At 36.0% G+C, this 27,694-nt stretch overlaps 1 protein-coding gene across 1 annotated transcript in view; it reads right to left on the bottom strand.

The window, feature by feature from the left end:
- Positions 1 to 26,551, bottom strand: part of INO80 (INO80 complex subunit) — a 95,508-nt gene extending 68,957 nt beyond the window's left edge. Inside the window, exons 1-16 of the mRNA XM_004687904.2 lie at positions 26,382 to 26,551; positions 25,978 to 26,147; positions 25,830 to 25,897; positions 23,694 to 23,876; positions 21,031 to 21,151; positions 19,803 to 20,017; positions 15,821 to 15,874; positions 14,832 to 15,035; positions 11,746 to 11,941; positions 10,508 to 10,575; positions 9,551 to 9,760; positions 9,008 to 9,088; positions 8,099 to 8,194; positions 1,909 to 1,968; positions 1,380 to 1,522; positions 576 to 660 (exon numbers count right to left, since the gene is read on the bottom strand). Of these exons, the coding sequence (XP_004687961.1) occupies positions 576 to 660; positions 1,380 to 1,522; positions 1,909 to 1,968; positions 8,099 to 8,194; positions 9,008 to 9,088; positions 9,551 to 9,760; positions 10,508 to 10,575; positions 11,746 to 11,941; positions 14,832 to 15,035; positions 15,821 to 15,874; positions 19,803 to 20,017; positions 21,031 to 21,151; positions 23,694 to 23,876; positions 25,830 to 25,897; positions 25,978 to 26,147; positions 26,382 to 26,524 (2,097 nt within the window). The 5' untranslated portion in view covers positions 26,525 to 26,551. The remainder of the gene's footprint in view (positions 1 to 575; positions 661 to 1,379; positions 1,523 to 1,908; positions 1,969 to 8,098; positions 8,195 to 9,007; positions 9,089 to 9,550; positions 9,761 to 10,507; positions 10,576 to 11,745; positions 11,942 to 14,831; positions 15,036 to 15,820; positions 15,875 to 19,802; positions 20,018 to 21,030; positions 21,152 to 23,693; positions 23,877 to 25,829; positions 25,898 to 25,977; positions 26,148 to 26,381) is intronic.
- Positions 26,552 to 27,694: the final 1,143 nt, after the last annotated feature.

Below are 27,694 nucleotides of genomic sequence, written 5' to 3'. Positions count from 1 at the left end.
GTCTCTCCTACAGAAAAATTTTAGGTCCCTCCCTGGTGGCATAAGAGATTAAAGCACAGTAGTGGGAAGCTACCGGCAGACACGGCATGAGTTTGATCCCCAGCCAGGGAGGTGACCCACATAGTGTGGCAGACCTCTCCTGACCCACCTGCGGCTCCTTTCAGCAGTGTTATCTCACTAGTTCTGCGTGTTTCGAACTGTTCTGTTATTTAAAGATTTAAATAAATATTAAAAAAAAAAATCTTAGCTCATATCAGTATTAAAAAACATTACCTTTCAATTTTAGTATAAAAACATCTCTTCATTAGATGCATGGCATTCCTACTATGGTCACTATTTATTACACAGCAGAGAGGAATAAAGTAATTCACTGGCTTTATAAAAGAGAGTAAGAAAACAGGAGTGATGCCAAAAATTAAACTACGTGTGGCAAACTATGTTCAAATTCTTCCTTATAAGCAAAAACTGTAATTTATCTGAGAAGTAAAATCCCACATGGACTTGGTAAATAATTTTACACTGTTTTAGAAACTGATAAATGCAGACATGAAACTAAGACCTTGTCTAGTGCCTACCTCTGCCATGGTATTCTGAATGGGGGTCCCAGTTAGCAAAAGCCGATTCCGACATTGGAACTGCAAGAGGATCTTCCAACGAACACTGTCCAATAAAATTAATTGCAAATTCCAAGTTAACAAAAATAACAAATATTCAGAATCAAGTATTCCACCACATACACAACTGAAAAGTATTACTCAACAAAGTTGAGGGCAGGAAATTCCAAAGAAATTGACTTGTCTATACTGAAAACATGGTATTAGTATTCAGAAAAACTAGCCCTCAAGTAGGCCGGAGCCCAATCCTTTCTGACTTGATAAAATCCTCTATTGTCCCTGGTCAGTTTTATTGCCATGAACCATGTAATTAAAAAGTACTTATCTATACTAGAAATCTTGAAATTTATTCATCTGTGCGCAATGGAGAAAGGGGCAGGGTGTTAAGAGAAAAATGCAAAGGGGGTTTTTACTAATCCTAACCACAAGTGTGTCCCACTTCAAGAGAATGCAATATGAAGTAGCACCCTTTAAAAGATGGAAAGTTCCATGGAAAATACCATTCTAGCGGTTTACATGGACCTCTAAGTCCTAAGAGCTCACCAAGAGTTAATAAAAATTTGTTAAACCCAAGGTTTAACAATAGTAAGTCAAGTACACATTAACTATTAACTATTATTCAGTTTGGAACAGTACTAGAGTTAAGTTCGTATAGTATATTTAAGTTAAAGTCATAACTTAAGAAAAAAAAAAATCAAAGGGATTTGGGATGATACATCTGTATATCCTCAGTCCACAGAATTTGGTATCTTCTACTCGAGTTACCTGGAACTACTTTTGAGCGCCTGAGCTTCATCCAATACCATGTACTGCCACTTGACCCGCTGGAAATACTTTACATCCTGCACTACCAGTTGGTAGCTAGTGATAACCACATGGAAAGGGGCATCCTGAGTGTACAGGGTTTTCTGCAAACATAAAAGAGAAAGGGTGAAAAGAGACACAGGTTCACAGAAAAAAATGGAGGTGATTACAACAAGGTAATGAGGAAGGGACCACATTTTCTAAACACAAGAAATTTAAGGTACTCCTAAAAGATATGCTTCTCCCACATGGTCGGGAGGTATGCAGTGTATTTAATTTTAACTATTTTTTAAGCCATCACCTTAATCATAACCATGTTAAAAACTAGTCTTTACTGGGGGTTCTTTCTTAATCCTAAACGAATACAAGTTCAGCTTACTATCTGACAGGAAAAGCATTATAAAAGAAAAGATTGTGTGTACACATGTATATAAACATATATACATATGCATACTTAAGTACATGTATAAATGTATAAGCTGAAAGTTACCTGACTCCAAAACCTCCTGATGACTTTTCTATCATGAGGATTTCCCCAATATGGTAGCACCTGGAAAAAGGGCCAATATATAAATTATTTCCTATTGGTGATCTAAAAAGCAGCACCACAAATATGTTATTTAAGATGATTTTAAAAGAACCAATAGAATGAACATAGGAGTTCCTTTGTCATGGCTGGACTAGGTGCTAGACTAGCACTCTTCCTGCTGACCAAATGAAAACACATTCATAAAACATACTTGAAGGCATCGGAGAGCTATTGAGACAGTGGAGAATTGTGGAATCAAGACACAGAAAGGAAAGCTTGGCATCTGGTACACATTCCTCTTGAATGTGCTGATCTTTTTCAAAAGTTCAAGATCAAGAAACTAAAGCAGAGCTTTTTTTTAGAGACACAGGTTCACAGAAAAAAATGGAGGTGATAACTACCAACTCCATGGTCTTATACTGACAATCAATAGATCAATATGGACTGGTAAAATATATATAACTTTGCCTAACAGATACTAAATCCCAGTTTTGAATCATCTCACTTGCTGTCTAGATTAAATAAACTTTGTTTCATCGGTGTCCCAGGAAAAATGAAAGCACGAGGCAATATAAACAAAACATTACATAGCACATATAAATTCCTCTTGCTGGAAGAAAAGTCTCCAACCCCAAATTACATCCAGAATTTTTCCCTTATAATTTCTGGCAAACATTTAGAAAAACAAACAAACAAAACAGTGAACAAAAACAAAACCCAGGCATATGGAAATACTAGACCATGTAACTAAAAATGAACATGAGGGCCCTCCTTGGTGGCACAGCGGGTTAAAGCGCAGCACTAAGAAACTAAAGCCATTTCAGCACAAGTTTGATCCCCTGCCAGGAAGGTGACCACAAGGCTCAGCAGACCTCTCTTGTCACAACTGCTGCTCCCCTAGCAGCAGAGTACTTCATCAATCTGCCTGCTCTGCTACCCACGCTGTCTCTGGTGAATCCTCCCACTGCCCCTGCACTGCTGGCCTGTACCCCAGCTCTGTATATATAAATAAATAAGTCTTAAAAAAAAAACAAAAAAACACAACTCCTCTCTGGAAAAAAAAAAACAACACATGAAAAACAGCCAAAAAAAAAAAAACTTCCACAGGAACTCCAGATAATGAAAAGATGAAAAAGTATAATTTTAAAAAAGCTATTTTTTTCCAGGAAAAAAGAAAGTTAAGACTGAGAATTTACAGTGGTGTACTATCAAAACATAAAAGTATGGAACATAATTTTTGGAATGGAGAAATACATAGCTAAATTAAAAATTCAGTGATGGGTTCAATGACAAATTCAATGTAGCTTTAGAGAAAATTAGTGAAGTGGATAATGAACAAGAACAAAGTACATAGGATAAAGCCTGGAGAATCAAAAAAATGCAAATTCAACATTTTCCCCCTGTGATGTTACCAAGTATGCTTTTTTTTTCTTTTTATCCTTATGGAGTTCAAAGTACTTCTTGAATTGTAGCTTGATATAATTTTTTTTTAAAACCTCAGTCTGGGGCTCTCCCTGGTGGCGCAACGGTTAGGGCACAGCATGCAAACGAGCCGCAGCACTGCGCAGCCCCTTCAGTGCGAGCTCACTTTCCAGCCCCAGAGGTAAACTACCTGGTGCCGCAGACCTCTCCTGACCTGCCCACTGCTCCCCTCAGCAGTGTATTTGTCAATCTTCCTGTTCTGCTTCCCACTGTCTCTGGTGAATCCTATCACCACCCCTTCACCTATGGCATGTACCCCAGTTCTGTATGCACAAATAAATAAATCTTAAAAAAAATCTCAGTCTAAGTCTTGTGCCACAAAATGACAGCTAACACTGGACTGCATATAGCCCACAGTCTCTACCACGTTTACAATGATAAAAATCACCTAATGACGTACATCTTAGAACATACCCCTATTGTTAAAGATATATAACTATGCAGAAAGTAATGAACATCAATTAAAGCAGTGAATATGTAATGTTAATACATTTAAACAAATGTAATTTAAAAAATGAAATGTCTTATGGTTTATAATTACAAAAAATATTTTAAAAACAGCATGTGTAAGTGTAGCAAAGAAGAAGATAGAGTTAAAGTCATGTATTATCTATAAATTAGTGTTAATTTTTACCAGTTTTAAAGTCAAAGAAACATTCTATTCTCCTGGGTTTCTACTAAATAAAAGAAGAATTTAATGAGTAAGAGGGTGTTCTAAGTAAGAGTAATGAAATTAATCAATCTAAAGGGATACAAAAAGGAAAATTAAACAGGTAAAAGGATTAGGAGGTGAATAGCAAGTCAGTAGATTTAAACATTATTACATTAAAAATAATCACAAAAAATAAAAGCAAGAAAAATTTCTTAAATATAAATATGCAAAATGATTAAAAGTTAAAAGATAGCATGTTAAAACTAAGCAAAAAAGGTAGACCATTTTATAACAAAGAAAAAGAATTTTAAGGCAGGTCTTAAAAAAGGGGGCGAGTTTTTATAATAACGAAAGGTTCAAATCACTAAGATAAAGGAACAGTAAATTTATAACATATCTCAGTTTGAACATATATAAAGCAAAAAGAAAAAGAAAAATGAAATGGATAAATATATGATCATGGAAAAATTTGAACAGTTCTTTCATTTAGAAAAAGCAGACAAAAATGAGTAAAGATACAGAAGAGCTGAACAAGTTAACAAATTTGACTTTGTAGAACACAGTACTGCTCTACAATTTCTAAATATCTATGATTTTTTACATACATAGTACTTTATAAAAACTGACCATATGCTAGGTAAAAAGAACAAAGTTCGTGGGAATGCAAACTAATACACCCGTTATGGAAAACTACTTGGAGGTTTCTCAAACTGCAAAAAATGGAGTTTCCATATGACCCAGCAATCCCACTCCTAGGTATTTACCCAAAAGGCATAAAAACACTGATTCAAAAAGATACCTGCACCCCCATGTTTATTGCTGCTTTATTTACAATTGGAAAGACATGGAAACAACCCAAATGCCCAAAAGTGGATGACTGGATTAAAAAGATGTGGTACATATACACAACAGACTATTATTCAGCAACCAAAAAAAAAAAAGAAACACATGTCTTTTGCAGCAACAGAAAGAAATCAAAAAGAAAAGGAAAAATACTAGAATACCAGAAAGAAAAGGAAAAATACCAGATGGTTTCTCTCATAGCAGGAATATAACGGAACAGGTGAGAAAATAATGATAATGATGAACAGCTATATGCCAGAGACATTTTGTGGGGGTGGAGTGGGGAATGGGATCAAAAACAGTGGGGGGAGGGAAATGCACTGGACTATGGTGATGGCACATGGGTGATTTGGTGATGGGAAACCCAAGGGGACTGCAACTGAGATGGGAAAATGCACAAAAATATGTAAAAATAAACTATTATATATATAAAAAATTATTTTGAGTTGAAACATAACAAAAAAAGTGACAAGTCAAACTTACAATGGGTATAGTTTTGTCTAGAAAGCAATTAATACCCTTGAATTCACATATTAGAAAACTCAAAAATCAAGTCTTAAGTTCCTTTCATAAGATGCCAGAAAAATATTAAAAAATAACAAAATAACAGAAATAAATGAAATAGAGAATAGCTTATTTCAAGGAATGAAAATGGTATATTAACTGTAGCAAAAATGTAACTCATCTCATGGGGAAAAGGAGTAAGTTAGAGGCACTGATCATTTTAGAGCCACAGAAAGTGTTACTGAAAGTGTTACTAAAATGAACTTTCAGACATTATCATCATAGATAAGTATCTTCTGAATGTACTCAAACTATAAATCTGTAATCTATGTTCTATATAGAAGTGAATAAGTTTCTAACAATCTAAAGGATTAATGGTAATAGAAACAATGAATCAATAAAGTTGGTGTTATAAAACCTTTCCTGTAAGTGGAAACACAGCAACCTAAGCTTTGTAAACCACAGGGGCTCTGTCACAACTAACTCAATTCTACTATTGTAGTGAGAATGCAGCCATAAACAAACAAGACTATAGCTGTATTCTAATACATATGTACTCAAATTTCATTTTTCATGACATTCTTTTTACCAACAATTATAAATGTAAAAATATTCTTAGCTCTCAGTCTGCACAAAAACAGATAATGAACTCCTCAATAAATTAAAAACAGAATGATCAGCAATTCCACTAATAGACATATATACTCCCCCAACCTGAAAATACGGCAGGTATTCAAACAAATATTTATTTATTTATGCATACAAGAACTGGGGTGTAGGCCAGAAGTGCAGGGGTAAGAGGATTCATTAGTGACATGTTAGACCTACTGAAATAGACTACTCAGGGGAGCAGCAGGCAGACGAGAAAGGCCTGCTGCATCATGTGGGTTAGCTCGCTAGATGGGGATCAAACTCATGCTGCAGTGGCTGGTGGTAGCTTTATAGCCCTGAAAATTAATCCCTGTGCCACAAGGGAAGCCTTTATATGTAATATACATGAATGCTCAGAGCTTTTAACAACAGCTAAAAGGCAGAAACACCAAACAGCCATCAATAGGTGAATGGATAAACCATCCTCCAGAAAATTAAATATTCAATCATAAAAAGAAGTGTGCTGATTTAAGCTACATGGATAAACACTGAACATATTATGCTGAGTGAAAGAAGTCCAACATAAAAGGTGACAGATTGTGTGATTCTAGTTATATGAATATCCAGAGTTAGCAAATCCATAGAGGTAGAACGCTTTGTGGTGTCCAGAAGCTGCAGAGGAAGGACTGTAGGGAGATAAGAGCTTAAGGGGATGGTGGAAAAAATCTGGAACCAGACAGCAGTGATCATTGCATCACACCATAAGGGTACTTAATGCTACAGAATAAAACACTTTAAGTTAATATGGTGCATTTTATGTTACATGTATTTAATCACAATTGTAAAAAATTGGGACAAAAAGATGGCAACTGGTATTGGTCCACAGGCTGTATTTTGCTGACCCCTACATTACAGTATCAAGAGAAGCTCAACATACAAGTGAAAGCTTAGTTTTTAGATGTACATACATCATTAATAAAACATACATACAGTTTAAAAAAACACATATCAGACACAAGTAGTACCACAATGCCACCTATCAGTCAGCGAAGGAACTACTGAAAACTTAGTGTTTTGAATGAAGTTTTAAGATTTTTTTAATTTTTAAGACTTAAATTTTCAACTTCCTGGTTGCTCTATGCATACTTATAACAACAAAAAAAAGCTAGAAGGGAAAGATGGGGAGCTCCATATGCCCATGGAGCTCACAAAGTTGAAAATAATATAGTCAAGATAAAGATAACGACCTAATGTCACGTAAAAATGGTCACAAAGGTGAGGTGGAACATTCTAAGCATGTCACAAAAAATAAGCCAGAAAAACAGTTGCCTCCCCCCTCTATCTTCCTTCCTAGTCCCTTTAAATTGCACAGAAGCTATGATTTATGGAGACAAAACAAAAAAAGATGTCAGTATCTTCTGTAAAATCCTCCTCACTGTGCAACTTCATTATCACTTATGACCCTTTACTGACAGAATATTCATTAAACCCTTTTATTTGCAAACAATAAGCCTACCAATTCTTGTTATATTACAATAACTATATAATTAAACCCCTATTTAAATTTTATTCATGCCTTACTTGATGCAACACACTTCTCTGCTAATTGCTTCCTATTTCAATTTCAAATCTCAATCAACTTTCGCATCGCATTATCTATGTTATACATTGTAACACAGACCAAGACCAAGATCTGACTTTGAAGTGTCAAGAAAATGGACTATTTATTTATATATTTGGAGGAGGATGACAATGTCATAAAGTATAAGATAGGAAACCAAAAGTTTGTTTTGTCAAAATCTATGTTAAATCAACAAGGTAGATATTTTATATTATGGCAGTTTGACCAAGAAGCCTTTTGATGTCAATTGATGTTTTTAATGCGGCAGATCATTTAAACTGGGCTTTGGTTTCCTAACTTATGAAATATAAGGAAGTAACATGCTCTTATCAGTTACTTTTTTATAGAGAATGTATGCAAGATGTTTGGGGATAATTCAAAAAACTCAAAACTATAAAAGCCATTAAGTCAGAATGTTCATTTTAAAGAACAGAACTTCTTATTGAATTGATTTTTACCTTAAATTTAGGAACAAATCTAGTGAACTCCTGGTGCCAATTGTTAAGTGTAGAAGCAGGTGAAATTATTAAGAAAGGTCCCCAAATGTTCTCTCTCTGAAATAGAAAAAATAGGTCAGCCAACTGTGGGAAACTGAAGATATTTAGTTCAAAATAACAATAATAAAAGCAGTTTAAGAACAAGAAACATAACAAGAGAAATGGACTCCTTCTCCCAAGTCTGTACTCTCTGTATTTTTCAAGAAAGTTACTCAGATACATCTTGAAAAAAAAGCTACCAAGCAATTATTCCCACCCCTGCCTCCTACAGGTCTGATTTGTATCATTCACAAAGCATTTATGACACAATGACTTGGATGTGCCATTTCCCCATACTAGATTATCATAACATTTGAATTATTTAATTGGTTTAGAGCTTTTGCTTTTATCAAAACATATTTACACTTACTTTCTAAATTATTTACACAAAATTCCTGTAAGGTAGATATTATCCATATGTTTCATAATAGGAAAAGAAACCTCAGAGAAACAAAATGACGTCAGCTCAAAACAGGTTAAGAGGATTACCCAAGGCTTATATAACAAGCTAAGTAAGCAGAGCTGAGGTATGTGAACCCATGCTTTCTGACCTGGGAATTAACTGGTTACGATAAAGGTGGCTCTCAATAGATAGGCGTTTGAAGGAAGGTGTTTAAACCACACATGCTTAAAAACTGTGCTAGCCCTCTTTAGAACCAAATGTTACAACACACTGTGTCACCTTATAAAAAGCCTTATAGGTAAGCAGCAAGTCACTGTCTTGGTATGCTACTGGACATAGTATGGTACTTGATAAGTAGCAGATTCTCAGCAAAAAATGCCCGAGGTAGGAACAAGACAAAGAAAGATGGAGAGACTGTATCTACCCACCTCAGCTAGGTGGGCCAGGAGAGCAATGCTTTGTACTGTTTTACCAAGGCCCATTTCATCTGCGAGAATGCCATTAATACCCTGGGGGGGAAAATACACATGGTCAATACCCCTCATATTGCATCACACAGGGTTCAAACCTACTGCCCAAACAACGCAAAAGTGACTTGAATACCCAGCTTCAGTACTATTACCCACAGATGTAACTGATTTCTTTTACCAGTTCCTAAGCTGTTACTGTGAATCATGACATGAGATGAACAAGTTCAAGCCAATCTTTCATCTAATCTAACACAGGCACAAAAGTAAACAATCAAGTTTAGCAAAACAGCCTAGGAAAAACTACACATGATGCAAATATTCACTAATAAGTTCCAGGTTAGAAACACAGGTATCTTTCGGACTCATGTCAAAGGATAAGGCTTTTTAATAAGGATGAAATCTAAACACCCTGTGCCCATTTCATTATACTATGATCCAATGCCTTGAGAAAAACAGATAATAAACAAGCCAGACTGGGTATGACATAATTCTAAAATTCACCTGTTCATAAAGATTTGCCAACCAATTCATGCCTTTCAGTTGATAACCTTTCAATTTGCCATTAAAAATTGTGGGCTGTGGAATATCCTCACCAGCCCGGATAGATGGGTTTGCCAGGCTGTAGCTCTCTCCAAACCCAGTGCCCGACTTGTTTGCTGCCCGTAAGGCAGCAGCTCTACTTTCTTTTGCATCTTCATCAAAAGACCTTGTCTGGAAAATAAAAAAAATATTAGAAGAAAATGGAAAAAAATTTTTGTAAATAAAATTCATAATGACAACATTTCTATCTTGTGCTTATTTGAACAAAATTCCTAATAACGTAATGTTATAAAAACACAGTATATTACATGTATTTTTAAGTTAATTAAAAAATTGTATTAAGATTTTTATAGACTTACACTAAGTTAAATCATTACTTCCTTCATAAATTTATCGAGGATTTGATATAAAATTTATTTCCTTAATTGGGGTTGGCAGGAAGAAGGCTATGTTTGTGTCTACCCGTTCAGGACCCTGTCAAAGTTGCATTAGGGGTTTCTAATGCATATACCAAACTATGCTTTTCTTAATTCACTCTAACTGTAGTTTCTCTTTGACTTCATTAAAGATCACTAATTCATGAACAAACAAGTCATTCCTAAAGTGGAAGAAGGCAATTGCTTAGTTTTCTTACCTCATGATAAACTTCTCTTAACATGCAAAAATCACTAAACTATGGTACATTTCATACTCATTATCCATGATTTAACAAGCTATCCTAGCTTTTATAAACACTCATAAACAAATGACAAATGACTGCCCTCTTTCAAGTACACCTGTTTTCAAGTAAACAGAGACACAGTGCTCACTCAATACACATATTTGCCAAAGTTTTTAATCACAAATATGATTAAGACTAAAGGAAAACCATCTAAATAAAAGTGTATTTTCAGGCCCTGTTACATATTTAAGACTCACCCGAGCTTGATGAATATGGTATGCATTTTCAGCATTCTTCAGGGCCTGGGCTTTGAAATGGTTACTATCTGAAAAGGGGAAAAAAAAATTTTTTTACATAAATTTTTTTTTAAATAATAGTTTATTTTACATCATTTTATGCATTTTTCCATCTCAGTTATAATCCCCTTGGGCTTCCCATCACCAAATCACCCTTGTGCCATCACCAAAGTCCAGTGCATTTCCCTCCTCCCACTGTTTTTGATCCCATTCCCCACTCCACCCCCATAAATTGTCTCTGGTATATAACTGTTCATTATTATTATTATTACTTTCTCGCCTGGTCCATTATACTCCTGCTATGAATGAAACCACTCGGTATTTTTCCTTGAAAAGGAAAATTTATAGATTATCACATCTCATTAACTGATCTCCTTCAAAGACGCAATTCATACCAAAACATTTGACCTGAACTCCCTCATTCTATTTAGCCCTAAACTTCCACAAGGTGAAGGAACAGGAAGACTCAATTCATGGACAGAGGTAAGGACTGGAAGTGGCAATGGAGGCAGAAGGCTGCCATGAGCTACAGTAGGCAAGTCAGGCATACAAAAACTGGAAGACTGAATTCCAGACTTTAAATCTGAGTTTCTTGAGTAAACCAGTGTCTAAGCAAGGAAAAGCAAGACAAAGAAGCTTCAATTTCTTTATATATTTATGCTGGCTAAGACTATTTCAAGGAAGAAATACAAATATGTGCAACTCCAAGATAGAAACAGTCTCATTCTCTTTTATTCTTAGACATGGTCTAACTCTCAAGTTTGAAATTCCTTTCAAACTTCATCCCAACTTTTCTCTCTCCTCAAGATGACAAAAATAACATACTTGAATAGTCTCTTTCTCATACTTCATTTGTTATGTGAGAGGTGATTTTCACTGCTAAGACATATTCAGATAAGTCTTCTGATTTTATAGGCTTCACTAACAAATTAAAAAAAAACTTGCAAAATTTCAAAACATGTAATTATACCTTTCCTTTTCAAAGTCTTTAAGTCATTTCAGGGGTGCCCCCTTTCCCTGTTCTGCAATATTTGTATTCTAGAAACATTCACACTTTCCCTACTTCAATACAAATTCCCTTTAATGGTTAACATTACCTATTGATCAAGACAAAACTTGCAAGAATTAGTAATGTGTAAGCCTTAGATATTAAAACATGATGGGTACTTATTTCCTCTAATTTTTGATTCAGGACTTACCATAATCCTCCTGTGTGATGTTAACTACCACCCCTCCACCAATGTCAATCTGCCTCTGGGTAGAACTATCTTCCAGTTTCCTTAGAATTTCTTCCTGAATTCCATCATGACCCATGTCTCGTTTGCGACTCATAAAATGGGCATACAACTCCGTCTGAGTGATTAAAAAGTTGAGCTTTCGCTGTTGCCTCTTTGCCTTAAGAGGAAAAAATGCATAATCAAAAGTGAAAACTGAGTAAAATCATTAACCACATTCAGAAACAGGGCAATAAAATACATTACTCCTCAAAGTAATCTGCAAATAATTCCTTTTCTAATTGTTTACCTTCAGAAAGGCAAAACTGCTAATGAACTATTTTAACCAAGTCAGTGGTACTAAAAGCAAGGAATAACTTTCACTTACAGTCTAACTGTAAGTTATGTTTTCTTTCCTCTACATTATGAAATCTTTTCTCCATTAGACTTCTAATATGCTTATTTCGTTATTACTTTTCTATAGTGGGGACTGAGGTACCAACTAAATTAAAACAATGTATTTTATTTCATAAGCTAGGCAAAACACACATGTATGTAGCTTTACAATTTTTAAACACATAAACATAGCAAAAACTCTTCTTGAAATCTATTACCCAAAAATAGTGATTGGAAGCTATAAGTTATTCTGAAAGTCAGTGAAGAAGGTATGAGAATAAGACATCAATCAAAGGAAGAAAACACTCCTCAGAACAATCTACAGTTCACCTGTAATACAGCCAAATATAGACAAATCACACACACACCTTTTTTCTATGTTGTGTAAGAAAGCTAAATTCAAACTGCCTCTTAGAGAAAAGGATGGACGGGGACCAGTGGCCTATGGTGGAGAGTTATTAATGCGTTGGTGGTGGGTGTGGTATGATAACATACATCTGAAGAGGTGTGACCTGATACCCCCAAATCATATATAATGTTGTAAAATCAATATAACCTCAACAAAAAATAGTAAGACTTTTAAAAGACTATCTCTGAAATAACCTGGCAAGGAAAATCATGATGTTAATCAATAAAACCACTTTTCAAGATAAAACAATGAGTAAACAAACAAGTCAAAGACAAAAGTACATGGAGTACAGCATATACTATAAATATCAAATTAGAGTCATTTTTGAGAAAACCATAAAATAAAATTTTATGAAGTATATTTGATTTATCCTTGATCCACTTTCCTAAAAGTAAAACAACAATGAAATAAGGAATGTGACCAAGAAATAACAAAAGCTCCAAAGTATGCAATATAAAAATTATTCTTTCTCCTTAAGATCTCACAATTGGTCCTTATACAAAATAGAAAAAAATCTGAGAGTTTAAGAGAAAACTGAGGTACTTTCATGATGAATATGAATACTCATGTTCTAAAGTTAAAGCACTGTCAGGAAAACATAAGTTAAAACAAAAAGTAGCATCTCCTTCACTTTAAAAAAGCTAAACACCGGCCCTCCCTGGTGGCGCAGCGGGTTAAAGCCCAGCACTGAGAATCTAAAGCCGCTTCCGCATGAGTTCGATTCCCGCCTGCCCGGGAGGTGACCACATGGCGTGGCAGACCTCTCCTGACCCGCCCGCTGCTCCCCTCAGCAGTGTACTTCGTCGATCTGCCTGTTCTGCTCCCCACTCTGTCTCTGGTGAAACCTGTCGCCGCCCCTGAGCCTCTGGCCTGTACCCCAGTTCTGTATGCACAAATAAATAAATCTTTAAAAAAAAAAAAAAAAGCTAAACACCACACAATTAAATGAACAAAGTAAATTAGGGGCATTAAAAAAATTCAAAGTAGTTTTATTTCAAATAGGTCAGAGAGAAAAGACATAAATCAACTTAACTATGCAAGAAATTTCCATCAATGACCTATTCAACAGGTTTCTTCTGCTATCCAAAAGTGAATAGCTCCTATTTGGTATAATTTGGTAATTATACTCTGGGTCTCGAAACACTCAAAAAATTTTTTCATGCGATAACTAATCCACCAAATAGGAATAGTCTAATTTCATTAGCAGGTAAAACCTGGAGTTGAGAAAATGTCTCAGAAACTTAGATCATAACCCAATCTGTTTACAAAACTTCAACATCTCTGACTTTTTCCAATGCCTCAAAATTCAGTGGCTAAGTATTCCAGTAGCAGCAAGTATTTACTAATTCAATAATAAATGTTTATCTTGTATGCAAAGATACAAGTCACCCAGGGACTTAACAGTCCAGGCAAAATCCATATTCACCTGCTAATGTATCACCAAAGAGGTAAGATCAAGAGCTAGAAGAGGTTCTGAAGGAGTACTACCTAACACCTGAAAGAAAACATCCAATCGCCTGAATCCCTTCTTTATCTACACTTCAGCTGTCCTTCCAAACATCCCAATTGGTTTAACACTGCAACATAATCATTTTCTTCTCATAATCTCTCTCCTTGCTTCCTGAATATTGAACAACATACATAGCTGACATCTGTTGAACCTCAGGCTGAGCAAGAATACCGGTTCCAAGTTAAAACAGGAAAGCAGGCGGAGGAGATGTGGATCTCTGAACACTGGGCTCGTTGACAATTGTCCCTCCATCTGACCCTGTATTTAGAAGCCCTGATGTTCCACTATCTCTAAACTGCAGTCTACATCTGGAACCAAGCCAAGAAAAGCTGTAAGCTTGTTTTACTTTCGTTCTTCCCCCCCCCCTTTTTTTTAAAAAAAATTAGTCAACCCACCAGAAATAAACAAAGAATAAAATTGCAAAGAACAAAGGAAATTAGGGCCTCCTTTGTGGCACAAGGGGTTATGAAGTTATATGCAGTCACTGCAGCATGAGTTTGAAACCCGAGCCAAGGAACTAACCCACATGGAACAGCAGACCTCTCCTGTCTTGCCCACTGCTCCCCCTCACCGGTATATTTCGGTAAATCCTCCTGTTCTGCTCCCCACTCTCCCTCACACCCCTCTACCATTCATACCTCTGGCCTACACCCCAGCTCTTGTATGCATAAATATATAAATAAAAATAAATCAGAATTACCCATCTCTTAATAAGTCTCAACAATTAAATCTTTCAATTTTATGCTTTTGCCCTACCTCCCGCATTTCTTCATCTAGCTTCCGCTGTTCCAAAGCTTCTTTCTCTGCACGCTTGCGATGTTCCTTCTCAACCTTCTCATACTTTTTCCAGTACAGAAGCATTTCCTTGGTGAGGCGGCGGGCACGAGGCAAGGTCTCCTTACAGTTCTTCTGGGCCTGCAAGGCAGCTCGACGTACCTCCTTCATGCACTGGTGAGCAAGCTATAGATAACAAGTTTTACCACAATCAGGAGGACTCAGCACCAGGGTCCATTCTCCCCAGGCTCCAGACACAGCATTCATCAATCTATTCAGTGTACACAGTGCTCTTATGCCAATATGTGCTTACCATCCCTGTACAGTACTGTGATACAGTCCCAGAAAGCTAAATTACTATAAGGGAGGAGAAATCTATACATGTATTAGATGAAAAGAAATAGTACAGAGACCTGAGCTATAGTTGGAAGTTACAATGTGTCCTCACACACACTGATAAGCTGCCAATGCTTATTATATGCTAGGCTTACTATACTTTAAATTATTATTTCCCAAGCCCCTATGAACACAGTATTGTTATCAACCACATTTTTTGGCTGAGGAAACTGAGGATGAATAACTCTTGCCCATGGAAACACAGCTACTAATGTTATCTCATCTGATCCTCACAACACTCAGATGAAGTTGTGCTATTTCTCTCTAAGGGAGAGTATTAAAGGACCATTTCTGATGAGAACAGGCAGAGTCACTGATCTGTTCAAGGAATTAAAACAGGTATAGTTTTACCTAAAAAGAAAAAAAAAAGGTTCAAATACTAGAATTTTAAAGGACATTTAATGTTTATAAACCAGATAGAACACCCATAAATTAATAGTTTCTGGTATTATTACTTATTCTATTACTTATTTAGGCACTGTTAGATTCACTATCACAGGAAAGGAACAGTAAAAATGGATCCAAAAGAACATAGTATAGCAAAACAAAATGAAAACATACAACTACAATTTTACCTTTCGGCTATTGGTGAGAAACAGGTTACGAGCTGAAGCTTTCTGCTTGTTGGCCTAAAATAGTTAAAAACAATGTTTCATTTAGAATTCCTTTTTGAAATAAAAGAAAAACAGTTTTATTCAACCCCTAATGGGTTAGAAAATAAAAGTCAAGCCAAGTATATTTCAAGATACATTATTTCCAAAAGTCACTGAGATATACCATATTAGAACAACAGAAAAGCTACTAAAGTAGCATTAAGAATAAGCTAATGCTATGGCTACCCTAAACAGTCTTCTGCACACTTTAGGAAGAGTTTAAGTTACATATGAGACTTGAAGTGGATTAGGAAAATATTAACAACCTATTCTAACCCTGATTTCATACTGATTAAAACATAGTGCTTTCAAGGGCCATTCTGCAAAGAAGCTGCAATAACAGGGCACCCAGATCCAGTAATTTAGGAGAAAGTAAACTAGCCTTGCAGTTTATAATTCTTGCTTCATCTCCCTGTCTCATCTTCAGCAGGGGCAAACTTGCTATTGCTATTACTCAATTTCTGCCATTATTTAAACCCTCATCTTCAACAAAGGATGGAGTCAGATTTTGTAACGTCCACAACACAACTTCAAGCTGCTCATGACATCTTTCACTTCTGCTTGAAAAGCAAAATACAAAACCTACAACACCTACATGAGCCTGATATGCCAAGAAGGATCATTTGACATGGAAGAAGAAAGAAGAAACAGCTCTGAGCATCTATCTGACTGTCCCCTTGAGTCTCAAAAACAATGGTTCAAAGTAACAGAGGGCTGCAAAGTCATTTCTTGAATGTTCCTGGGACCTCACACTGCTTAAACAAATTTTCAGGTCTTTTGGGTCCTCGCTGGTGGCACAACAGGTTACAGGCCTGTGCTAGGAAGCTAGCCGTAGCCACTGCAACACAAGTTCAGTCCCCAGCTGGGAGCCAACCCACATGGCTCAGCAGACCTCTCCAGTCTTTCCACCTACTCCCCTCAGCATTATACTTCATCAGTCTTCCTGTTCTACTCCCTACTCTGCCTCTGGTGAATCCTCTCACCATCCCTGCCCCTCTGGCCTATACCCCTGTTCTGTATGCATAAATCATCTTAAAAAGAAAAAAAGAGAGAGAGAGAGAACCAATGCAATATGAAATTCTACACTGGACTGTGGACTGTGGATTGAATTACGGGTCTAAAAAAATCTGTAACAATAGGACATTATTGAGACAACTGAACTATGGTCTAGGGATCAGGTAATAATTTTTACTTTTTTTTCTTCTAAATTTATTTATTTTCTTACATTGTTGTTCAGATAGTTTTTATGGCTGTACTGTGGTTATGTACAGAGGATGTTCTTTCTCATAGGAAGTAGATACAGAATTATTAGAAGTATCAAATTAACAGTTTCAAACTATTTTCTCAAAATAGTTGAGAAAAAAAAGTTTGCATTTATGTAACAAAAGCAAATAAGGCAAACAATTGCTAAATACAAGTAAAGGATACATGGCAGTTCCTTGCATTATTCTTGCCATATGTCTTTTAAAAACTTTGTTTTGAACTAATTTTAGACTTACAGAAAAGTTGCAAAAAATAGTATTGAATTCCCTTACCTCCCTCCCCCTGGTTTCACTAATTTTAGCATCTTACATAACCACAGTACAATTAAGAAAGGAAATTAACATTGGTAAAATATTATTAACTAAACTACCGGTCTTATTTGAATGTCAACAATTTTTTCATATCTTTTAACTATTCTAGGATCCAATACAGGAACTCACATTACAGAGAGTTGCTTTTCTTCTTAGTCTATCCCTATAATTAACATTTCCTTAGTCCTTCTCTACCATGTGCTTGACTCTTTCGAAAAGTACTTCAAGCAGTCAGTCTGTAGAATGTCCCCAATCTTTAACAGTTTCTGTACTTTCTCATGACTGGAAAGACATTATGTATTTTGCAATAACAATGATGTCACTATAACAATGCGTTCTCTCAGAGCATTACATCAAGTAGTTCAGGATGACAAGTTGATATGACTAGTGATGCTTAGTTTGATCATTTGGTTAAAGTGCCTTCTCCTAGTTTTCACCATGGTAGTCACTGTATTTCCCTATGTTAATACACATGCTGGGTTAGATGCCTGAGTCTGTGAAAATTCCGTTTTCCTCTAACCTTGACCTCTAATTTTTAACATTCATTAAATTTCCAATCAGCAACAACTATAATTAGAGTATCTGCATACTAATGATTCTTTATTTCCTTCTATACTAATTGGAATTCTACAAGAGTTGCTCCTCTACTGGACTTCTTATTAAATCATTTATTTATAAAAATATGAACTCAGGCCCTCCCTGGTGGCGCAGCGGGTTAAAGCACAGCACTGAGAATCTAAAGCCGCTTCCACATGAGTTCGATTCCCGCCTGCCCCAGAGGAGACCACATGGCGTGGCAGACCTCTCCTGACCCGCCCGCTGCTCCCCTCAGCAGTGTACTTCGTTGATCTGCCTGTTCTGTTCTCCACTCTGTCTCTGGTGAAGCCTCTCACCGCCCCTGAGCCTCTGGCCTGTACCCCAGTTCTGTATGCACAAATAAATAAATCTTTAAAAAAAAAAAAAAAAGAACTCAAATACTTTTTACTTTATGGGGGAAAATCCAGCATTTTCAGTATTTATTTTATTGTTCAACTGGTCTAACTTTGGCCATGAGGAGCTCCTTCAGGTTGGATCCCCTCATTCTTTTGTCACTTACTGCCTTATTTTCTGGCACCACAAGATGTTTAAGGCCCATGCTGTCATTTCCCCTGCTGAGTTCTCCAAAGAGTCCTGGCTCTTTTTAATAGAAAATAAAAAGTTTTTAAAAATCAAAAGCAGGGTATGAGGTACCCTCATTGTTATTAGGTGTCACAGCTTCTAGGCCTTCTGCAAGCTAAGCAAGGAAAAACATACATGCATATTAATCCAGGTAAACACATCCAATTATATTCTGTTCTTATCTGTCTGTATTAAAAAAAACCTCTAAGTTTATACTGATACCTAACTCCAACCAAACATCACATTTTATTTTAGCCTCGTGCTTTTCTTATTTAAAACTTCTTTCAGAAATTGACTGTCATCTACAACACATTTACTGATTTGTTCAATCTTAGCATACACTTAGTTTCAAAATTGTTAACTCACTCCCCTGTGAAAACACTTTTACTGTGCTAATCACTGCATGCTTGTACTGTTCTCTGATCTCTAGCATTACATATCCAATCAAAATATTGTAATCCTCACTTAGATGAATTACTTTTCCCACTTCCAGTAACTTCACTATGTTAGTAATTTCTAATAGTCAAGTTCCTTGTTCTTGTTTTTACCCCATTTTGCATACTCATACCCCAATCTCCTCTTTACCCAATGGTTGGTCTTAACTGTTTTGTTTATTTTGGGGGCATGTCAGGAGTATGTTAAATATTATTATGGTTCTAAAATCAGTCCTATACAAAACAGTATATACAAAGCCTTCCTTCCTTATCCTTGCTATCTTGTTCTTATTTCTGCTCTTCTTTACACCTCTTTTCCACTGGCTCCCTACAAGGAATCAATTACAACTTCTGGCTTATGCTCCTTGCATTTCTTTTGTATTAAGAGGTATTTTAAACTTTAAGTTTCCTTTTTTTCTTACATGAAGGATAATATACTATTGAAACTTGTATTTTACATTTTCCACTTAATAAAATGTCTTAGATTTTTCCTTGTAAGTTCAGAGGTGTCCCTTCTTGAAAGGTCTCTCTCCATTTTTTGGGACAAGAACTGGCACACAACATTTATTCTTACCAAATTCTAGAAAAATAGCTAACCAGAGTAAGTATTATCTTAATTCTAAAAGATTAGTTTCCTTCCTGAACTCCGAGAGGGGATCTAGTTTTCACAGCTGCTCTTTAGAGGGCAGGAAGAAAAAACATTCTTGCCATCTCCTATACTGGAGACACTCAGCTCACCTTTGGTAGTTCCTTTTTCACAATGCTGAGCCATACTTTCCTGCGACGAGCATTCAGCTGCTCAATGGACAAGTGCTTCTTCTTGTTTCCAGGAGGAGGTGCGTCATGAGAGAACTTGGCAAAAACTTTGGTCTGGTGGTGGTGGCGACGAGGGGATTCTTCAGAGGATAGTTCTTCATCCCGTCGTCTTTTCTTCTTCACTTTTTTCAACTTGGCTGAAAAGGAAAGAGATTCTCAGAAATTTGGAAGGAAATTTCTTCCCTTTCAAAGGAAACTGATATAAAATGACCTTATCACTTTAATTCAAGGTTCTCTCCTCATTCTACCTGAGGCTAGTTCACAACAATCCCTAAACAGCTACTCTCCTTGCCATGGAAAAGAATACTGGATATCCTATCTAGATATATAAAAGAGAAATATAGAATTAAAACCTAAGAAAAATTAATCTTGAACCCAATAATAGGAAAGGAGGCTTATAATGTTATCATGGGCCCAAGTAACTGTCAAAAGGGAATTAACAGAGTCAAAAGGGAATTAACAGAGAAGGAAACAATATACTAAGTGATATGACACTAAGACATTTAAAGAGAAATTCATATATGGGACAAATACCTACAGCGAAGGAGAGGAGGTGGAAATAAGAAAACACAAAGATAAACAGAGAGAATGTAGAAAAAAGGAGACTGAAAAGTGTCTTTTTGAGTAGAGTTCAGATCTTCACAGGAATAAAGTCGGCCTTGTGGAGATAGTTTAAAACTTTCCCTTCCTATTTCCTTCCTGATTTCCAGCTGCTTAGAGCTCAGTAAGAGAGGAAAGGACATTTCCTGGCAAACATGCAAACAAACACTACAGATCATCAGAAGGTGATCTATTTTAAATCACCAAATACAGCAACAAATATAACTTATTCCAAACACTTTGGGTTATTCTCCATATTTCCCCAAGCGTAATCAGTTTTTTCAAGTATGTCAAAGAAAAAACAAAAAGGAATAAACTAATTGACTTAAAGCTTTGGCTAGGAATTTGTCATTTTTATGTCCTTCTGATTCTAGAAGAAACCATAAATCTAATATGAACTAAAGTTAATAATATAATTAGACAAAAAAGACAAACATTTTTCAGGTAAAGCAAATTTTCACTACATATATTATATGCAATGCTCAAATGCACACCAGAACAACTCTAAACTAAGAATGAATAAATATGGAAAGCAAGGCAATATACTCACCTTTAAGTTTCTTTTCCTCTTTGAATTTCTTTTTTTTGGGTCCAAGAAGGTGCCGCTGTTGCTCATAGAAAGGGTCATATGTGGAGAGCAGGCCTGCACTGTAGTACTGATACTGCTGCAACTGAAGCAGGCAAAAACAGTGATGCCCAGAATAGCATGTCTGCTTTCTGTGCACAACCTGCAAGTTATTTACTAAAGGAAGCTAAGCCAGAGAAAACTATCGCTGTGAAATATGGTGTTCTTCCCACAAAATTAAATCTACCTTTGTAAGATTTTGTACTGTAAAATGATTTCCTTAACTTCAAAACAAAATGGGTTCATTAAAAAAAAAAAAAGTAAAATAAAATGGGTTCACTGATTGTACACATGGCAAGTTACCAGAATAATTTAATGAAATAAAACTTTCCATGCTTCCTTCAGAACATTTACTTATTCCTAAAGTATCTGAGAGATACAATCCATTTCAGGAAGGTCTCACCTTAGAATTCATCAACAAGAAATAAACCATATTCCTATTATCAACAGGTCCTCAGGTTTACTAAGTTTTCTGATGCCCATTATTCTGTCTTTTATCTTATATTTGGTTCTGATATTCACCAACCATCCCCATTCTCTAATCTTCCAAATTCCAATTCTTCAATCTTTCATGTTCTTTTCCTCTCTTCATCTCCTATTAATACTCTGAGATTATATAGAGGGCTTATGTTACCAGAATTCTAACATATGAATAATCTTTCTAGTCCTTTTATCCAGGGAATAGTTAGTTCTTTCAAACATTTAATTAAATTGACCCACAAATCTTACATTTTATACCACTTATTACTAGTGGATAAATACAAGTATAAACTAAAATTGGGCCATCCAACTGTTGAAAATCTTCCTGTCAAATAACAAGTTTTCCAAAAGCAGAATGTAGGATACAAAAGTGACATAAGAAAACACATTACAAAGTCCTCAATCACACATCAAAATTAAATGAGTATTCATAAAGCTTTATGTATAGTATCTGTGGACTTTCCCACATGTATATTTACTTCAATTAAAAAAAAAAAAACATCAAATCTGTCTTTGCACTGTATTTGGGCAGGAGCTCTTCACCTGAATGAAAACAAATATCTTACCATGTATTACTTTTAAAGATTTATAACCTTCAGCATATTACTTAAAGATTTTTCAACTAACTTTAGACCCTAAGTAATTACTGAAGGCTTTTAGGTATTCAAATATGCTAAAACTCATTATGTCCAAAATGCTACACTTATAGAAAAAACTCAGAAGACTTTAACAGCATTTACATAGCCATCATCCTACCTGACTGCCTGAAACTCCAGAACAAAATCATGAACAAATCAATAGCTATGTAGACCAAGAAGTTCAAGACCAAATGACTACTTCAGCAAAAACAAATTAAATGGTCATTGACATTCATCACCCTGCGAAGGCAATTGAACCTACCAAAAGGGCTGGGGAAAGACTAACTAAAATGTACAAGATCGCCTGTGATGTCACCTTTGTATATGAATTCAGAGTTCATTTTGGAGTTAGCAAGACAACTGTTTTTGGCGTGATTTGTGATTACTTGGGATTACGCAAAGAAAAATGAACACAAACACATGACCTGGATGAGAAGAAAAATACCTCAGGGATACAGCAAAAGGAGCACCAGAACAGAATGAAAAGTCAGGGAGACTGCAAGACAATGTTGGTGCTGGGAAAAGTAAGATGGAAATTGGACAACAGAGAGCAAAGATTCTACAGTGATATTATCTGCGTTGATTATGCAGATTGTTCATGAAAAGATTAATAAATTACGACAAAAAAAAATCATCACTCCAATGTTAGCATATGAAAGGAGTTTTTCCAAGATAGTAACACTTCAAAAAACAAACATAAAAAGCAACCACTAGAACATAAAACAGTACAGTCATTTTCAAAAATAGTCTGTTTCTCAAAAGAGTAAACAGTTATTATATTACTCAGCAACTCTTCTCATTTCATTTCTCTCAGAAATAAAAATGTCTGCAATGAAAACTTGTATAAAAATCTTCATAAAAATAAACAAAAATCTTCATGGCAGCATTTAGTCTTTACAATCCAAAGTGGAAACTAGCATTCATCTCTATTGAGTCATAATAATCATAAAAGTGGATAACAATTCAATTAGTTCATAAAATGTGGTATACCCACATAACAGAATGCTACTTGGCAATGAAAGGAATTAAGTATTGATATATTCTACAACATGAGTAAACCTTGAACAAATTATACAAAGAGAGAAATCAGGCATAAAGGATCACATACTGTTTCATCTGTATAAAATGTTTAGAAAAGGCACATTTAAGAGGCAAATGGTATACTTATAGATGCCTGGGCTAAAGGGGAAAAGACAAAATAAGGGGCAATGGCCAGAGGTAAGGGGTTCTTCCAAGTGAAGAAATGTGTTGGAATTAGAGTGATGATAATTATACAACTCTACTGAATACACTAAAAATCAGTGAACTGTGTGAACTTTAAAATGCCGGATTTTCTTGGTATATGAATTATATTTTCAGAGAGCTGTTGTTAAACCACTACCACCAACAGCTCAACATAAATGATGCATCATCAATGAATAAAAACCAGAAGGTAAATACTCTAATTGATACTACTTTTTCAAGTCTTACCTCCTTGTCTTTACTATACTTATTCTGATGAAGTTTCTTATACTTGTGTAGCCGCAGCATGTTATGAAGTTCTTCTCTACTAAGATTGAGTTCTTCTTCTTCATCCTCTTCCTCCTCCTCCTCTTCATCATTGTCTTCACTCTGAGAATCTGCCTCACTGGACTCATCACTAAGTAGAATGCTCTGAAAAAGGAGGAAGTAGAAATGGAACTTTAGATATGAAGCAGTTCCTTTTGTAATCCAAACAATTTTTCCAGTTCCCCAAACAATGACAAAAACAATTGGAGGACATTCATTCCACTTTCCCTTATAGTGTCATTAATTCACTGAACAAGAATACAATGCTAATTAAACCCACTGTGGATGAATTAAAGAACACTAAAACATGAGAAATGCTATAAACAAGGCTAAATTTCATTAAGTACTTATATACATAAAATATTCTAACTAATTACTAAGGCAAAAAATGAAAGAAAACTAATATAAAGGAACACAGAAAGCAAGCTGATAGCTAATAAATGAAGAACTCAAATCCATGAACTGATGAATAAATAAAATCCATTGGAAATGAAATATTATTCAGCCACAAGAAGGAATGAACTACTGATATGTAGCAAAACAAGAATGAACTCTGAAACATGAACCAGACACAAAAAGCCACAGATTTATGATTCCATTTAAATGAAATGTCCAGAATATGCAATGCCATAGACAAAATATAGGCTAGTGGTCACCAGAGGTTAGGGGAAGTAGAGAAAAGGGAATGACTGCTAATACATACAGAGTTTCTTTTTGGAGAGATGAAAATGTTCTGGAATTAGGTGATGGCTGCACAACCTTTATGAATATACTAAAAATTACAAATTATAAGCTTTAAAATGCTAGATTTTATGACATGAGTTATATCTCAATTTTTAAAAATAGGATGGCTAACCATAAAAATTTCTGCATTCCAGTGTAAAGCCTCACTAATAAGAAACAAATCAGGCCTGTTACATATAAACTTCTAAAAAGCCAAGCAATAAAAGAGCATCTTTTAATTATTGAGGGCTTCACAAGGAAAGCAGGAAATAGAGAAATAGCTTCAAAAGAAGAAATGCTATTCTTAATTCAATTTTACAAGCAACAATAATGTTTTAAGAGTATAAGCAATATTATACCACTCCTATTTACAAACAGTCCAAAGGCTTACTACTATAACACCAGTAAAATACAAATTCCTTAACATGGTGTACAAGGGTCATGGGAATGGTATCGGGCTCACTAATTCCATCTTCTACTAACCTCTCAATGGTGTTTCAGTCATATCAACCTTCTCATTCCCTGCAGGGAGGGATTACCCAGCTGTTCCCTCTGACTGAAATGATCTTTCAGTCAAACATTCACCCTGGTTGTTCAGAAATCAGCTGAAGCCATATTTATTTGTTTACAGGCTTAATTACTGTCTACCTCCACTATACTGGGAGGTCCACAGGGTAGGAACCCCGTCATTCTACTACAGTATCCAGCACACAGGACACAGTCAACAAACACTTGTTGAATGAATGAAATACACAGGAACTGATGATGAATAATAATTCTGATACCAATTTGCATCAGTGAGGACAGAGATTTGATCTGATAGTTTGTACTCTCTTTGCCCCCAGTGTTTTATAATCAAAAATGTGTGTAAAAATAAACTTCAGCCCCTCTCTAGTGGCACAATGTGTTAGAGCAAAGCACTGTAAGCTAGCTGCAGCCGCTTCAGCGCAAGTTCTCTCCCTGGCCCAGGAGGTAATCCACATGGTGTGGCAGACCTCTCCTGACCCACCCACTGCTCCCCTGAGCAGTGTGCTCCATCGAACTGCCTCTTCCGCTCCCTGCTCTGTCTCTGGTGAGCCCTCTCACCACCCCTGCACCTCTGGCCTGTACCCTAGTTCTGGATGCACAAATAAATAAATCTTAAAAAAAAAAAAAAAAAGGTCATTGAGTTTTCTACAATTTTCTCTAGAGATCTCATAAAACTACATCCAGAATAAAAAAACTGCTATCAATAACAATCTCTGCCAAAGTACCAAAATGAATCAGTAACTTCCCTTCCTATTTCTAATTTCAGTAAGGTTATTTGAATTATAAACATTCTGCTTTATCTCTTACCTTTAGCCATTTTCTGCTTTTCTTCAGCTTAGAGAAGTTATATAAATTCCCTTTGTCAGATTTTGATTCTATATAAAGAAACAAAGAATTAAAAATAATGGCCTCCCCAAGAGAATCAAGAGTCCAAAGGGTCCCACATCACACTGACCTGACTGCAGAACCCCATTCAGCGCGTATGTGTTTAACATTCCAGAACTGCTTGCTCCAGAGGTTTCACCAAGCAGTGAATTTGGAGGTTCTTCCTTGACTTGTATTAAGGGATCCCCAGACTGGGGCAATAAAGGATTATTGTCATCCAATCCATCTTCACTTTCATCACTATAAATTGAAGAACAGTAAACCCACAATCACATTTGACCCAACAAAACATCATCGCTTATGGTCAACATATTGAACACAAAAGAAATTGATTTTCTAAAAAAGCTGTTTTATTTAAAAGAAGGAAACAGAAAATCAAACATACCCCCAAAATGAAATGCTTTAACCCTAAATTCTACAGAAAACAGGAATCAGAAATGTGGTCAAACATATTGGGATGATGGAATAACATACCTAGAAATATTCCTGTTAAAGATGGCTGATGTTTGCCGCAGGAAATGGTCCAACCGGAGGGCCCTCTCCAGGTACTGAAGATAGAGGGGCTTTGCCAGCTCAGTACAGCCGCCATCGTCCCCGGCACCCAACTCCGAGGCCATAGAACAAATTTGTCCTCATGCACAAGAGTTTCCAACTACACGGCTGCAGAATGGTGAGATATAGTGCAGTATAAAATACTATTCATTCACCCTTAATCTTGTGTGCTTGTTAAAGAGAAACCAGACATACTAGAACATAAGATGGGAAGAGTCTATATAAATATCATCACAATAAAGCTCATCAGACACTGATTACTAAAGCAAAGCCAGAAGTTAAATCAATCAATGTAGGAACATACCCCTCAACTGTCTTCCGTATCACATCTTCTGCATTATAATAATAATGTCCAGAATTTAGGGGCTGGGGGCCTCCGTGGGGGTGCAAGGGGTTAGTGCAGCACTATGAAGATATCCAAAGCCATTGCAACAAGAGTTCAACCCCCAGTTAGGCCAGGGAGCTAACCCACATGGTATAGCATACCTCTCCAGCCTTATGGTCCCCTTAGTGCTATATTTTGGTTAATCTGCCTATTCTGGTCCCCACAGTCTCTGGTGAATCCTCTCACCCGCCACAACCTCTGGCCTGGACCCCATTTCTTGTGTGCATTAATAAATAAAATCTTAAAAATAAAAGGAAAAAGAAAAGAATTTTGGTGCTATGTCAGAATTATAAGTTAACAGAGTTAATTATCCCCTTTCTGAAATATAACTGATTACCAAAAAATGATAAATTTAAGTTCATAACCTTAACAAACTTAAATGAAACTCAGTGAATTTTCTTCCATCTTTATTAGTGTTATGATGTCACATAACATGTTTCTTTTAAGGAAAAACTAAGAATTCTCTTCCCGAAATAATCTACATATACAACACAATCCCTATCAAAATCAAAGGCGGAATCATTTTATCTGTTCTTTAGAAATTGACAAGCTGATTCTATTTTTTTTTTTAAAGATTTATTTATTTATTCATACAGAGCTGGAGTACAGGCCAGAGATGCGGAGAGTGAGAGGCTTCACCAGAGACAGAGTGGAGAGCAGAACAGGCAGATCGAGGAAGTACACTGCTGAGGGGAGCGGCGGGCAGGTCAGGAGAGGTCTGCCTCGCCATGTGGATCTCCTCCCCTCCGGGGCAGGCTGGGATGGAACTTGTGCGGAAGTAGCTTTTGATTCTCAATACAGTGCTTTAACTCACTGCGCCACTAGGGAGGGCCTGATTCTATTTTTTTTA

Source organism: Condylura cristata, unplaced genomic scaffold (assembly GCF_000260355.1).
Source record: "Condylura cristata isolate star-nosed mole 26May11 unplaced genomic scaffold, ConCri1.0 scaffold00023, whole genome shotgun sequence".
Taxonomy (NCBI): domain Eukaryota; kingdom Metazoa; phylum Chordata; class Mammalia; order Eulipotyphla; family Talpidae; genus Condylura; species Condylura cristata.
This window is presented reverse-complemented; position numbering and strand designations above follow the sequence as displayed.